This window comes from Epinephelus lanceolatus, chromosome 3 (assembly GCF_041903045.1).
Source record: "Epinephelus lanceolatus isolate andai-2023 chromosome 3, ASM4190304v1, whole genome shotgun sequence".
Classification (NCBI taxonomy): Eukaryota; Metazoa; Chordata; class Actinopteri; order Perciformes; family Serranidae; genus Epinephelus; species Epinephelus lanceolatus.
This window is the reverse complement of record NC_135736.1, coordinates 9,435,136-9,450,182: the sequence shown is the minus strand read 5'-3', so window position 1 is coordinate 9,450,182 and position 15,047 is coordinate 9,435,136. Positions and strand designations below refer to the sequence as shown.

The following is a 15,047-nucleotide window of genomic DNA, read 5'->3' as shown; positions in this document are numbered from 1 at the left end:
ATTACTTTCTGAGGACCACAGTCTTTTTAGTATATGTGAGGACAACCAGTTCTCATTTACAGGGTGTCAAATACAGCAGTTTAGTCAGTGGCTTGCAGCTTCTAGTAGCGACACACAAGGCCAATGTCAACCTGTCTGTGGCAGTAACGTAGTAGACAGAGTGAGAAAGTCCAAGTACTTGCCATTGGTTGGGGCAATCAAACACAGGACCTCCGCCCAGTAGACCAGGCTTCGTGTCGTGACTCCTGTGTGAAAATAAAAGTAAATGTTGAGTTATTTTAAGTTACATAAAGCATGTAACATGATAACACCCTATCATATCATCTTTTCCTCAACCTAACCTAACAAGTAGGGGTGCTAATTCATAAGATATCATAAGAACCATAAAATATCACACAAACTGTTGTATGAAGATTCGTTGAACAAACTAATAAATAATAGAATCAGCCATTACATAGTGGCTCTCTCCTGAACCTAGATGATGTCAAAAATGAATGAGACTGAGCAGACAGTCAAAGAGAAAAGTGGCTTTAGTCCTACAGCCATATTTGTAGCTTTGGTTTATGCATAAGCTGCATCCTGTCAATTCATTATGCAGACCAGAGTGTAGCAGGACATAGACAAATACGAACACACTCACATCCACATGTGCTCACACATGCACAGATGTGCAGATGTTGCACATGCACACATGCACACACATGTGTTGAATATGCAGACACATGTAACGAGAAGAGAGGGAGACTGTTAATTAACTAGAGCTCGTTAATTCTCTTTGAACCGACAGCAAGGAGGTTTACACACTAATTACCTTGATGACTGAGCCAACCTGCACATGCACACACACATGCACCTCCTCACACTGCAAACGCACACGCACGTGTATTCTCACAGGCTGACAGAACACATCTTGCAGGCTTTGAAAGTCTCACACTCATACACAGCCGTAAAAAAACACAAACATAAAGGTGCGAAATCTCACTCATAAGCATAAGCATATGCACACACAAGCGTGCGCCACAACACACTCTTGCCCTGAAATGAAAGCTATATTAGGAACTCTTTTTTTCACAGTTTGTTCAGAGCTGCAAGATTCAGATGGTTAAGTTTATTCTGAGTTCAGATCCATCATGCATCTGTTTGATTCATACCTATCTGCCAGAAATAACTTCACAGTAACTCCCATACTGTATTAGGATGCTCATATCCTTGTACAGTACAGTTGCATTACATGCACACACATACACACCCACTCAAACACACTCTCTATGCCTTGCAAATGAGTGAAGCTCCCATGTCAGTATTGAACTGTAATGGCCCGTGTCAGATTAAGGGGAAGGTTTTTTATGTCCTCCGTCAAACTCAATTAATATTCCATCAGGCATGAATTCATAGGCCACACTGGACCTTTGCCAATTCATCCATATGTGTCTGTGTTCACAAGTGTGTGAGTGAGTGTGTGTGTGCTCACACATATGAATGTGTGCCCACATTCAGTAGATATTTGGGATATTCAGTAATCTGGGCTTTATTGCAATTGTTCAGCCAAACATGCTTTGTGCTTTGTGAGTCAGATTGGAAAACATCAAGGGGCACTTGGGTGCTGAGAGGGGTTTTTTAGAGGAAGGTAGAAGCGGGTAAACAGAGAGGAAATAAAAATCAATTTAAGGTATGAGCATCGAAGACAGAGATTTTAAAAGCTGAATAAAGACCAAATTGATAGGAAATGTTAGAATGAGTATTGAGTGGTAGCGGTATAAGTGAAAGAAAAGTGAAACTACAATTATATGAGGCCAGAGGGACAGGGACAGAATGTGTAGACTGCACAATTAGTAGAATTTAATGACTAAAAGATGCCAAAATGTGGGATTTGGCAAAAGAATACTAGAGAGGTTTGTCAATGAGCAAAAGACTTTTAAATAGAGAAGACGGAGGATGAGAGAAAAGGAGGGGAAAAGGGGGTTAGAGAGTGTAGGGGAGTTATGGGTCAATAAAGCCTGCTGTGGGGAAGAGTAGAGGGACCCATAACGAGGTCAAGGACACATCATCGATCGCCACATCATAAAGCTGACAAGCAAGAGAAGAGGGGATGGGGAGGAGGGGGCGGAGGAAGTGAGAGTGAGGAACAGAGAAAAGAGGGAGAGTTGCAGCTGTGAAAAGCAGAGTTGACTGCAGGATCGTCCGAAGGATGGGAGGATAGAGGAGAGAAATAGAAAATAAAATTATTGGGATAAAGGAATGAAAGGGGGCAGCTCTGGCCAGGAAGAGGGTTAGGGGGAAATTGAATTAGATGGAATCATGGCTGAACAGATGAATTTTGTAATAGAACACACACACACACACACACACACACACACACACACACACACACAGAGCAACCAGCAGGCCTCCAATAGTAGTGCCTCTTCTTGTCTGTCAGTCAAGTTTGGCCCTGTGGCGCAGGCTGGATTTCTGCATTAGTATAGTAATCCTGTATCCACAGTTTGTGCCTCTCATGTATTATCATTACATTTGAGTCATAGAGTTAAGCATCCATTATTCAGAAAAATAAATACTCAGCAATTTTTGAAAAATCCAGATGGCTTTTAGACATGCTGGTGCCATCATCAGGACAACATCTCAGTCTGCCTAATACTAAGGCAGTTTGAGAGGGTGACAAGGGGGGACGCCATCCCCCTTGATAGCAGAATGACAAAATGCATCCCCCTCATTCGGCTGCCATTCCTTTCCATCCCCCAGATGCAGATCCTATCCTGACCTATAAGCGATAATTTTTTGAGAATTATTCATTTTTGACAGAGCTTTTCTATGATATTTGAATCAGCACAGCATTTGTAGCACTGTCCATCCCCCCGGTTAAAAATTAACGAATCACCTACTGAATACTAGTACATTCCAAATTGACCTTAGCTGTAGTCTACTTTGTGCTGACAGAGAAATTAGCAAATGTTAGCATGCCATCAGGCTAAACTAAGATGACTAAGATAAACATGGTAAACATTATACCTGCTTGGCATCACCATTGTAAGCCTGTTACCATGCTGGCATTAGCGCCGCTGTGCCCAAGTACGGCTTCAGAGAGTTGCTAACATGGCTGGAGCCTCTTGTTTAATAGAACTTAACGGCTGCTCTGAAGGTATTTCCAGAATCCTCACAGACTCTTCTAACCATCTGGATGAAAAAATATCTGTTGCACAGTAAAACATCTATTCATCCTTCACATATTTTCCAGGTAGTGTATTTCCTATTACAGGTAGCTTAAAATTACACATGCCCTTGCTGTTTTTGTGAAACACAATCAAGTATGAATGTGTTATTTTGCATTTAAACATAAAATAAAAGGGACTTTTCTGTGTAAATGTGCTAAACAGTCTACCAAACAAAAGCACATGGCTAATTATTATGCAGAATGATGTCATCAGACCTTCCTACTATGGCAAAGGCATGACCCACCCTACTCTGCTTCTGTTTGGCAAATACTTGTCGCCTTTGTTGTTTGGGTGGGTTAGACTGAGGCATGAAGAGTGAGATTGGTTAGGGTGAGGGTAAGAATATCAAGATAGGCCCATTAGAGGCAGACTAGGGTGGGTCATGCCTTCTGTGGTAGGACATTAGATGACTTCATCCTGCATGATTATTAGCCATGTGCTCTTGTTCAGGACCTTCACAGCAATGCCATTTGTTTTTGAGATACCAAGCAGTCATACAAATGGGCTTTTGGTCCAGTGGGACATTTTCCAGACTATTGGAGCCTTGGAATTATTAGTTGTCTGAACAATGGCATGGCTCCATAAAACTTGAGCAAGGAGATGACATTTCCAGCTATTGTCTTTGGTTTAAAAATGAGGCACATCTCCAGAAACTGGTTAAAATTATGGAATATCATTTCCTCCAGATGGTTAGAAGAGACAGAAACGTGTGTGGAGAAATAATGTCTCTTGTTGTCTTGTGATCAGAAATAATTATCATTTTACACCATCATCATCATGAAATAATTATTCTGTGAACATGAAAAAACATTCAGCCATGATGTTGAATTGTCATTATGCTATGATCATAAGAACAGTTTTGACAGCCGTTTAAGTCAAGAAATAGAGGATTTATTTGTGATGTCATCATCACTGATTTCAAAAACTTATTATGGTGAGATCACACAATTAAATTTCTTCTCATCGCATGACAACAAAAATGATATTTACCCGTGCCCTCTCTGGCCCACTAATACTCAGCCCCTTATACTTATTCACCCACTTTTTCTTCTCTGTGCCATCGCCCCTGGTCTGAACGAGTGGAAAAGAGGTTGGGCTGCTTCATCTAAACTAATGCTCTAAAAATACATTGCTCTCTCTGTGGAGAGTTAAGATGAAGCCACTGAGATTCCAAGAACTGCTCCTTTTCCATTAGAATCTAATATCTCTTCCTCCTCCTCGGTCTTGCTTGTGCTCACAATCTTTGCTGTCTGAGTCACTTTCTCTCATCCCTTTTTCATCTAAGCCTTGTCAAGAAATGGCGGAAGAAACAAGTGCTCCGTTAATTTCCCCTCTCCTGCTTAATTAACTTTGCTGTGTTCCTCTCTCCTCCTGTCTTGCATGTTCATTAGGTGAAATGTTCAAATGTTCCCTTTTCTTTTGGTGTTTGGAGGAAAAAGAAGAATTGGTTCAGTTTGGTCTTTCATGCCAGTCGTCCGTCCGTTTCCCTACAGATTATCCCGAGGCGACGTTCCGAGCTGAAGTTTTTACCGCCTTAATCTGCGTCTTCCCTCTGTTCCCTCACTTCCTCGCTATACGCCGCGTGTTACAAAGCAGATCTAAATTGAAAGGGTTATAATTTTGCAAGCAGATAAATGAGTATGAGAGGAGATAGGAGGGGTGTTGTATGGAGACAGGCTTCCTGGTGCAGAGTGATCCCTCCAGGCCAGATGGAGTCATTTAACTCCCTCAGATATTCTCTCAGCATGGACTTATTACAGTCCCTTTTTTTTCTCTCCAAAGTGAAAACTGGTCTGCTAACTAGACTGGGCTGATTTGTGTGGTGAAATCACAGCAGGTGTAATGCTCAGTTTGAGTGAATGATGTGATTTGTTACTGAATCACCACCACTTCCACTGCAGGATTGGGATATTTGTCAGTGGTGGTAGATGGCCTGTTGCTCTGTGTTCACAGTGATGGGTGCAGCCTGCTTTTCAAAGCCACATGGTTGCACTTCAAGCTTTCACAAATTGTATTATTCACATCCCAGTTGACTTCAACATTGCTTTAAGGAATACCATCTGTATATCAATTACTCACCAAGTGTTACCTGAAATTTGTGAAGAAAACTTTGTTTTTCTCATAGGCACACAAGGTGAAAGGAGAATCCAAAAAGGCGATCATTCTTCATAAATTGAAGTAAACAGTGACTGCATTTAACAACAACAAAACTTTCAAAACATCAATTGACAAACTCACAAACAACTTGTGCAGTATAATTCATGTCTCATTTATCCAAACGTACGCTCAGTACTTCCCAAACACATGCATTTTTATTTAAACGTTACGATTTGAAATATGCCAGTACAAACAGTCTCAGGCAAACTCAGATCAATCTACTTGTAGGTGCAAGTGTTTTATAATGTAATGTTTTTGTGAAAATGCATGTGTTTAGGAAGTACCGAGCATATGGATGGATGAGTGCCGGGCCAAAGCTGTATGCATGTGCAGCATGTGATGGCTGCCTCGCTGAACTACTGCTGCTCACACGCTTGCGGTGTTCACACAGCGTGTGAGTGCCGATATTCCACTCATTTATGGAGCCATGCAAGCAACTTACTGCACTGTTAACAACACGGTCATGCAAATATTTCACAACAAAAAGCCTTGTCGTGAAGGCAAATGAAGGGATTCTGTCCATAGAAACGTTGTCAGAGCGCTTTTATTGTGAAACGGAAACAGGAAAGGTTGAGTAAGACAGAAGTGTTCAAATTTCTTGATGTCTGTGAGTGATCTAGACATTGAAACTGTAGTGAAAGGTGATAGATGAAAGGTGGTATAATGTAAATATGAATATCAAAAGACCATTTTCGTTGTCTATTTTTGTTCACGTCACACAGAAAAAATCAGTGAGCCTCCAAATCTCTAGATGTGCTACAGCTGAGCAGCACTGCTCATGCGGGCATTGTGGCTGCTCTAACCTGTCAACACAGGCCTGCACCAAAATTAGATTTTAATTATACTGTTCGAGTTGTTGCAAAGTTTGTAAATGGATTTTTTTATATAGTTTTGCGGATCCCAATGACTTCATTTCATGAAGAACGTTTGCCCTTTTCAGATTCTTCACTCACTGTCGAGGTATGCAGAGAAAAATATTCTTTATTTCTGTTGTTGTTAACAAATTCAATGAAAAAAGCAAAACCAACAATGCAATAATTCGCCTCCCATAGTTTCCAACTTTCCTACCCTGTCTGTGGCACTTAGCCAAAAGCCCATTTGTTCCCTCTGAGGATGTAAATCTGTAAAAAGAGGTCATAAATACATAGTTGTGAGTGACTTAAAATAGACCACAGTGTCTATGTTATCTTTTATAAAGTAACATGTCATCCATTGCCACAGTATGGCTCATTGATGTGTGTTTAATTGACTATGATGGAGCTATATCAGGCTTTGGATACACCGTCAAGTCTTGTTAATAAGATCAATGCGTTACTGGTTTTGTTCTTTCAGCAGGATTTGTTGACTGTAATAAAAATATAGAATATCACCAGACTTTTCATTTAACACCTTTCACTTATTTTAATGGAGCACCAAGTAAGTGTTTTTGAGAGTGGAGTCTATTACCCAGCTGCTGCTACTGGGCGCCATTCCAGATGAAAAATAAGTGTCTCCAGGCTGGCCAGAGGTTTGTAAACATCAGCCATGTCCAGCAGCATTAATCTAAACTGGGATTAAAAGCCAACTGAAAACTTTGAAAGACCTCCGTGATTGGTTGATGACTATTACTCTCCATTGTAGCAGCTAAGCTCATAATCAAGGCGAACACGATCAGATAATCTCAATATGTCTTTGCAGACCCCTGCCCACCAGCCTAATCCCCAGATTTAGAATCTCAGATTAGGAATGCAGGATGATTAATCCCATATTGTGTTTGTATGTTCCCCGTAGGGGACCCTTCGCCGGGTGACCTTCTCGGTAGTGAGCCAGCCCCAGGACGGCGGTTGCTATGACAGTGGCCTGGAGGACTCGGAGACGCCGAGCAGCAAGAGTTCATCTGGGCCGCGGCTGGGTGCTCTGCCGCTGCCCGAGGAAGGCTACGAGCGGACCACACCGGAGGGCAGTGTGGGGGAGGAGGAGCATGTAGAGAATGGTTAGAGCAACCACACACACACACACACGCACACCAATACACATACACATCATACAGTAAACAGCCAATAAAATTCACTGAACTCATTCAGAGTTGTGGTCAAGAGGCTACCACACACATTTGCTTTCGTATTATGTCTCTCAAGGCTTTACTGTATGTACTGTATTCTCTGAATGCCATAGACGTGTTCTTATCATACGCACACTCTCAATCACACACACACACACACACACACACACATACACACACACCTTTGAAACCTTGACTTGCTGTCAAGGTTTCAAGCCTTTTTTCTCTTCTCTTTTATGAATAAAGCAATTGTCCTGTGTGTGTATGCATGTGCTGCACATATGTTTCTTTGAAAGCTTGTGTGTTATGTGAAAAGTTTCTTTAGAAAAGCTAATGTGCGGCAGTGCGTTGTGCCAGAGGCTCATCAGTGGCCTTGCTGTCAGTCAGCAGCCCAAACTTTCCTTTTTACCAATGAAATTGTATTTTTACCTTTTCCAACCGGGTCTCTGTCAAGGATGGAGAAAAGCAAAAAGAAAAGGTTTTTTATTATATCTTTTCTTTTTATTTGGTCTCGCCAAAGTGGGAACAACTGAAGCAACACACCAAGGTCACTATGACCTTGGGGACTGTGATTGACTGTACTGCGGGGTTAAATGCTGCTTTTTGCCTGATGTGGAAATCTTGAGGATGTTTGTGAGGTTTAATGCATTTTCTTCACGATCAGATTGAGAGAGGAATTGAACAGAGAATTCATTGTGTTGGTTATAATTATACTGTATAATGATGTGCTTGTTTGGTTTCACATGGATTTGCTGCTGCTGCTGCTGCTGCTGCTGTACATAGGCACCTAAACTGAAATTAGTTGTCAGAATACAACAGGAATATTTAATTTCTTGTGTTTAATTCAAGTAAGGCAGAATTTAGAAATTCAAACAGTGGATAAATGCATTGTTTTTAGTTTCTCATTAGATGTGCATGGAATGTTTAACTTTAACTATCTGTTACATGACACCGGCACAGTTTCTGTAATTGACAGGAAAGTCACATTTACCTCATCTATCATCATTATATGTCCTGTCTCCATTTAACACCATGTCAGTACTGATTCATAAATGACTGATTTACATAGATAATAACCAGAACCTTTGACACTTGCCCCTGTAGATCATCAGCATCAGCATCTCTGTTGGCCTCACTCACCTTTTGAACCAACACTTATGGCACTTAATCCTTTCCCTGTATGTGAAGAAATTTAGATTTGTCACTCAAATTTCTGACAATTATCTTCAGTTTGGCCTCAGTAGTTGTTTGCTTTGACCTCACCTTTCACCTTTCGTGTAATGCTGAGCACAGCTGCTATTTTTTTTTCATAAACATTCTTTCAAAGTCAGCAATTTCCATTTTGCTCTACCAGCATTTTTCTTGCCATTCTTGCTTCCCTCAAATTACATCCCCTCCCTTATAACCTTTGTCCCGTTTTTTTAAACCATTTTTTCTTTGTCTTGTCTTCCTCAATGTTCAGCTTATCTCTTCTGTTTGTACTCTGTCTGCTTTACTTTCTTATTCGACTGTCCAGGGTTCCCATGGTCATGAAATTCCTGGAAAAGCTGTGAAAGTAGAATTGTTTTCCAGGCCTGGGATTGTATTTGAATAAATAGATTGTTTTGTAAAAATGTTGATATACATTGTTTTGGCTATTGTTTAAAACAGTGGTTCTCAACCAGAGGTCCTTGAGGGAGTTCCAAGGGGTCTCCCAGGGGGATATAGTTTATTTTCACTATTTAATTCACTATAGAAGTGAGCCCAATATGAGTAAGAGTCACAATGGTGATGATTCTAATCATAGGTTTCACTTCCTCCACACTTATCTTTTCAACTGTAGTTGACGACTAAAGTATTCTGGTTTGAATCTTGTCAGACAACCCAAATATCTTCAGATGAATGTCCATGAAGCGATGTCTTGTCACCTAATGTGTATCAATTTAGGGGACCTTGACACCAAAAAAGGTGAAGAACCACTGGTTTAAACTATGTCCATAAAAATCCAAACCATGCCTAACATTATGCAAAATGCATTCCTGGTATTATACTTATTTAAAATCTGGTACTGCGCTGTGTAACCATTGAAGCATCATTAGTATCAAGTGACACATATACCAGACCAGTATTGTGTCATTGCCAAGGCTGCACCTCTTAAGGGGGGAAGAAACGCTGTCACATCAGGAGAGAAACAAGAAAATGCTTAAAAGCTGATGTGAAGTGGGTTAACCAAGGTTTTCAAACTGAGATCTTAGCAACAAAATATGCATGAATATTCACTGTCACTTAGGTAAATGGCTAAATGATGCTGGTGACAGTTACTACTAGTGGATAGCTAACGTTAGCTTGAGTAAAGTCATTCAGTATAGCAGCATCAGACTGTTAAAATCTCAGTCTATAGATCAAACAGTTGGCTGTTAACATGTTGGTTATTTACAGGCAACACTTAGCCAAACGATATCTGGTGATCCAGTCAAATATACATATTTGATTGAATATCAAGGTATCATAATTCAGCCATCTTTATGTGAAATTTCAGGCTGGTGTGTTAGGTCACTGATCCACTTGGACAGTGGAAGCTTGAAGGGGCATGACAATGATCAGTCTTAATTTATCAAGGTTTATTGAAGGTTTGTTAATATTCTCAGATTCAGGCAAAGTCACAAAACAAGATCAAGAAATAAATGCAAAAAAGATCAAAATTATAATCCAAACTCACATCAAATTGCATTGATATCATTGGTTTTCTATCGCCAAAAAGGGGCAAGACCTTCATTTTATGAAAGTACCCTTATATGCCAGTCTCCTCTATTGTTAAATGCACCTAGTTGGTGGCAGGAATGTCAAGCAAGTGAGTAAAGTTAGCAGGCTCTAGCAGTCTGCTTATCTGCAAATGCCAATGGAGTACATGTTTAAAATGTATGGCTGCATCATTATATAGGCCTACCCATTTTAAACTACTTAAAAAAAAAGGTCATAGAAATGGGGTAAAATATTGTGGGAAAGTTATGGAGACATTTTGAATATTGGTAAAAATGTGGGGAAATCCTGATTGTCTCTTCTTGGATTGTCCTGATGGTTAGAACACATACTGTGCAACGGCAGCCTCCCCACTGGATCCTGCATGTGCACCTTAGCTTCATGTCATGCCCTCCCCCCATATTTCCTGTCTGTGTCTTTACTGAAAACTATCAAATGAAGGCAGCAAAAACCCTTATTTTTTTCTCTTCTTTTTACCCCTCTATCCCTCTATCCAGATGCCAGACAGCTGCCAGACGTAGCTCTGACAGGAAAGTGTACCAGGGAGTGTGATGAGTTTGGCCACTCTGACACTTGCTGGATGCCCGTCCGCCCCTCACCTCGCCAGCGCCAGCGCCACGGCAGCGATCCCCCACGGCTCTCAACTTTCGCCCCCGGAGACGATAATAACAACCTCCGTGGCAATGACCATGAGAGTGACAGCGAGAGTGCCGGCAGCGCAGGGAGCTCAGAACCTGGGGTGGTCGTCAGCGGAGAAGGTCAGAGATTACCCTTAACCAATGGGGATCCTCTCGGCACCCTGGGTAGCGGAGACCGCAACAGGAACATGGGCGATCACAACCGTAACCTTCTGAACCGCAAGATGACTTCAGCATCCTATGACACGTTTAGCAGCGCAGGCTTCGGAAGGCGCCAGCAAGAGGAGGAAGGAGGAGAGGGCCAGAACCCACCTGAGGTCATACCACTGACGCGGACGGGAGGGGACTACAAGACTACTTCCTGCCTCACGTTGTCACGCCGAGAGGTCTACCTGTGACAGCCTCGCAATGGAGCAGTCATCACCGCACCACTCCCTTTTCTGAAAAACAGGGAGGATTAAGACTTTACTGGAAAGTCATCAGTTTGGAAGGCCTTTTAAACCCGCGAAGATGTGAAAATGTCAGAAAAGATGTTTTCCAAAAGCTGTATATCAAATTGGAACTCTTGGATTCTGATTATTATTTATAGGCACCTAAACTCGAGTTAGTGAGCAAGTGATGGATCGACTCTTTGGAGATCTCTGACCAGGAGTACTTTCTAAAAAAATGAAGTCTTTTTTAACTACTAGTGAAAGTTGCCTACAGGCAAATATCCTATTATGTCCATGTGGAGGAGGACAACTTCATCTCTTCTTCTTTTTACCTGAATCCAATGCATGCCTGACCCTCTGCCACAGAGGGATCTGTGTGAAGAAGAGAGAGATTGAGACTTAGTAAATCCTGATGCTATAAATGCCTCGGTGCATATAAAAACTTTCACCGAGGCTACAGCAGGCAAGATTTGGACTCAACTGGTGAACCATCTGCTGAAAATATCACCGAGGTCTTAAACAGCCGAAAATAGATGAAAAGAAGTAACGGGTCTTTGATTGAGTTTTTTGGATCTAATTCAAACCAATCAAACTTTGTAATGTCTAATTGACTCTATCGTAACACAAGGCGGGGATATTAACCAATCAAACTGCTAATCCCGTGAGAATCTTAACAAACAGAGTATCAAAGTATGGACAAAATTGTTCTCACTGTACAGTTACACGGTAGAAAAAAATGTGCTGATCTCTAAAATCAGGTATCTTTAAAAACATGAACAATTCAGAACAAACTGCAACAATGTGAAAATGTGTTTTTTTTTTACAGTAATCAACTGTAATTCTGAATACATGGTTCTCATAGAGTGTCAGTAGTGCCACAGAATTCCGGCGTGTGTGAAAATACGTGTTTATTATTTTGGCCTTCACACCCAGTCTGTATGTATATATTGTATGTGTGTATTTGACGAGACGGCAGTGTTATCTCTCTGTGACCGTTTCAGAGTAGACTGAGGTGATGAGTTCACTGCAAACCTATGGTATCCTAACAGTGTTTCATGTATCATAAATGTTCTTTCACACACATGCACACACACGCATGCACGCACTGACACACACACACAGACCTAAGCATGTAAACACAAACTCATACAGTGCATTTACAGAATGTGAACATGCGTAGGGCCACAGTTTATGACATGATTCAGTGGCCATGTAACATAAAGTATATAATAACTTGCATTAACTTTCATACAGAGTACATTAAGCACACACACACACACACACACACACATTCAGCATATTAAGACCTAAGTAAAGACACAACCCCATGTTAAGATGTGCGCAATTCATATGCACTATGTGTGTATGTGCTCTTAATCATAATTTTTTAACATATTGCCTCTCATTGAACTAGCTGTAGCATTTTGCCTGCTCCCCCTCCAGCCAGTATTTAAACATGAAATGTATTTAAATAATAATTACTCATCTCTCTGACTGATGCGTGGGGCTCCATTAAAAGGAATTTCAGACATTTCATCTATGTAATGATAGACAATGTGGGAATATGGGATATTCTGCATACTGTAAGTAGGACTCATAGAAAAACCAAATTTCTGTAAGAAAAAAAAATGGACACGAAAAAAGGACTCTGCATGAAAGAAAGATAATGCTAACTTTTTGTCTCACTTTTTTAAACCACACGCCTTTTTTGGATACAACGCCTATTTGGATAAATCTGTATTATATGTGTGTGCTTATGGGGACATGGAGATAATGATGGCAGCAAGGGAGTTAGCTTTAGTGGATTAAACTGTTCCTGCTTTATCGTGGAGCGAGTTTGGGGGTAACCTTGGGCCTTTTCTCTCAGTTTTCCACGGCCCAAAGTTGGTACAAAAGGGTGCTGCAGGCTGTAACAAAAAGGAACACAGTGTAGTGGGAGCGCAGAGTACTGCTGCACCCCATTTCACCGCGCAGTGCCGACCTGAACACGCCCATACTGCTGTGCTGAACTGCACAGATAACAGACTCCTTCACATTCGTCCTTCCCAGCAGCTACTGCACGACTCCAGACACACTCTGCTGCACTGGGCTGAAGAGTGGGTGTGGATCGAGGCCAGCACATCTTAATTCCCATCATCAGTGTGTGGTTCAGTGGTGTGATAGGGATAATAGGGTTAGGTCGTCCCTGTGGTCTTAATGAGTTTCCTTTCTCCTCTCTTCTCCTCCCTTGATCTGCACTGATCTCATTAATGTCTGGATTGGCGAATGTAACACTGCTGGAAATTGCCAGTAAGTGTGCCTCTTCATTTTTCTGCTTGTTTTGGATGAGGTGAGGCGAGGGAGACATGCTTGTTAAGGATGTGCTACAATTTAGTTCCTAGATTCTTGTAGAGTTAGAAAGAAGAGCAACACTCAGGTAAGATGTGCGACAAACTTGTTCACTAACTACTTGTGGTTTTTGGCCACACACAAACCCACACACTGTTGCTGCTTGACTGTCCCCTCACTGAAAGGTAACCCAACGTGTGGACACAGTAAAGTACTCCTGTACATTCGTTTTACAATGGTTATCGTCCTGACAAATGGGTGTGCTCCATGTGTGTGATTACACTTTGTATACCTGTAAATACCTTCAACTTTACAACTCTGACTGACTCCCTCTAGCTTGTTTTAGGCCACTGATGTACTTACTCCCTAAGCCTTCATTACCCCCAAATCCCCAACATGGCTGTTTACTGAGCTCTGTCATTGATGGACTGTGGTGAGGATGTAACCCAACGCATGGAGTTAATCTGTTTATGGATAGTTCACGTTGAAAAGGGATTGGTGAAAACAATCACAACATCCTGCGGAGTTCATACACTGAAAGACAGAAGGACACACGCTGTTTCTCTGGGAGAAAGATAAGTGTGTCCCAATCCCTTGGACACCAGAAGGGTCTTAAAGAACAAACGTCTAGTTTGGAAGCTTTGGAAAGAGACTCTTGACACAGCCCTGCCCCTTCACAGTGGCAGATATTTCTTCAAACTGCTGTTTTATGGCAGTGTCATTATGGCACCTTTCAGACCCTCCCATCCAGATTTAAGGGAACTTGCTGTACATGAATCTGTGTGGGTGTGTATCTTTTTTTATACTGCACGTTTAAACATGAATATCTTTCAGTCTACTGCAAAACAGAGAGGGGAGACAGACAGAGAAGAGCGTACCGTCTGAGATCTACCATCACCCACTAATGGAGACATTTTTAAAAACAAGACACTTCAGCGCACATCATGTACCTGTCATCCCCCTCGTGCTGTTACCCCTTATAGCCATGTACAGATAAAACTACACTGTAGAACAGACAACTGGAACCCGTAACAGACAATGGCATGCCTAAGGTCTTCGAATCTGCACTTGAGAAAAAAATGAAAAAAAAAAAAGTTATTTTTATTTTCCTCTTGTTTGTTTTCTTTTCTTACGGGGGCTGGCTCTGTTTTTTGCTGCTCCCTTCCTGTAATTACATAATGAACTAATTGCATTTGCTATGATAAGGAAGAGGAGCTGTCGACAAATGGTTTGGTATGAAGATGAATCATGTAAAGGTTTGACTTTGACATTAAAAACTTCAAACACTCTTGTTTCTCGTTTGTCTGTTAACTTGTAGAGAACTCGCACAGTCAGTAAGTATGACATAAACAAAAATCATGAGAGTTTTACCTCAGTTGGTGTGCACTTTCAGGATCTTGATCATTTGGTTTAGGTGGTCATAAAACTCAGCCGAATTGTCTTAAAGCTGTAGTTGATGACTTTAATGAAATCCACTTTTTTCATATTTGCTTAAATCTGTCAG

General features: G+C 41.3%; 1 protein-coding gene across 2 annotated transcripts in view; it reads left to right on the top strand.

Moving 5' to 3' along the window:
- The window catches only part of pcdh7a (protocadherin 7a), a 57,505-nt gene extending 42,674 nt beyond the window's left edge, over window positions 1-14,831 (top strand). For both annotated transcript variants that reach the window (XM_033624453.2, XM_033624452.2), the window contains 2 exons: window positions 7,137-7,338; window positions 10,644-14,831. In XM_033624453.2, the coding sequence (XP_033480344.1) occupies window positions 7,137-7,338; window positions 10,644-11,182 (741 nt within the window). In that variant the 3' untranslated portion in view covers window positions 11,183-14,831. The remainder of the gene's footprint in view (window positions 1-7,136; window positions 7,339-10,643) is intronic.
- The last annotated feature ends 216 nt before the right edge of the window (window positions 14,832-15,047 follow it).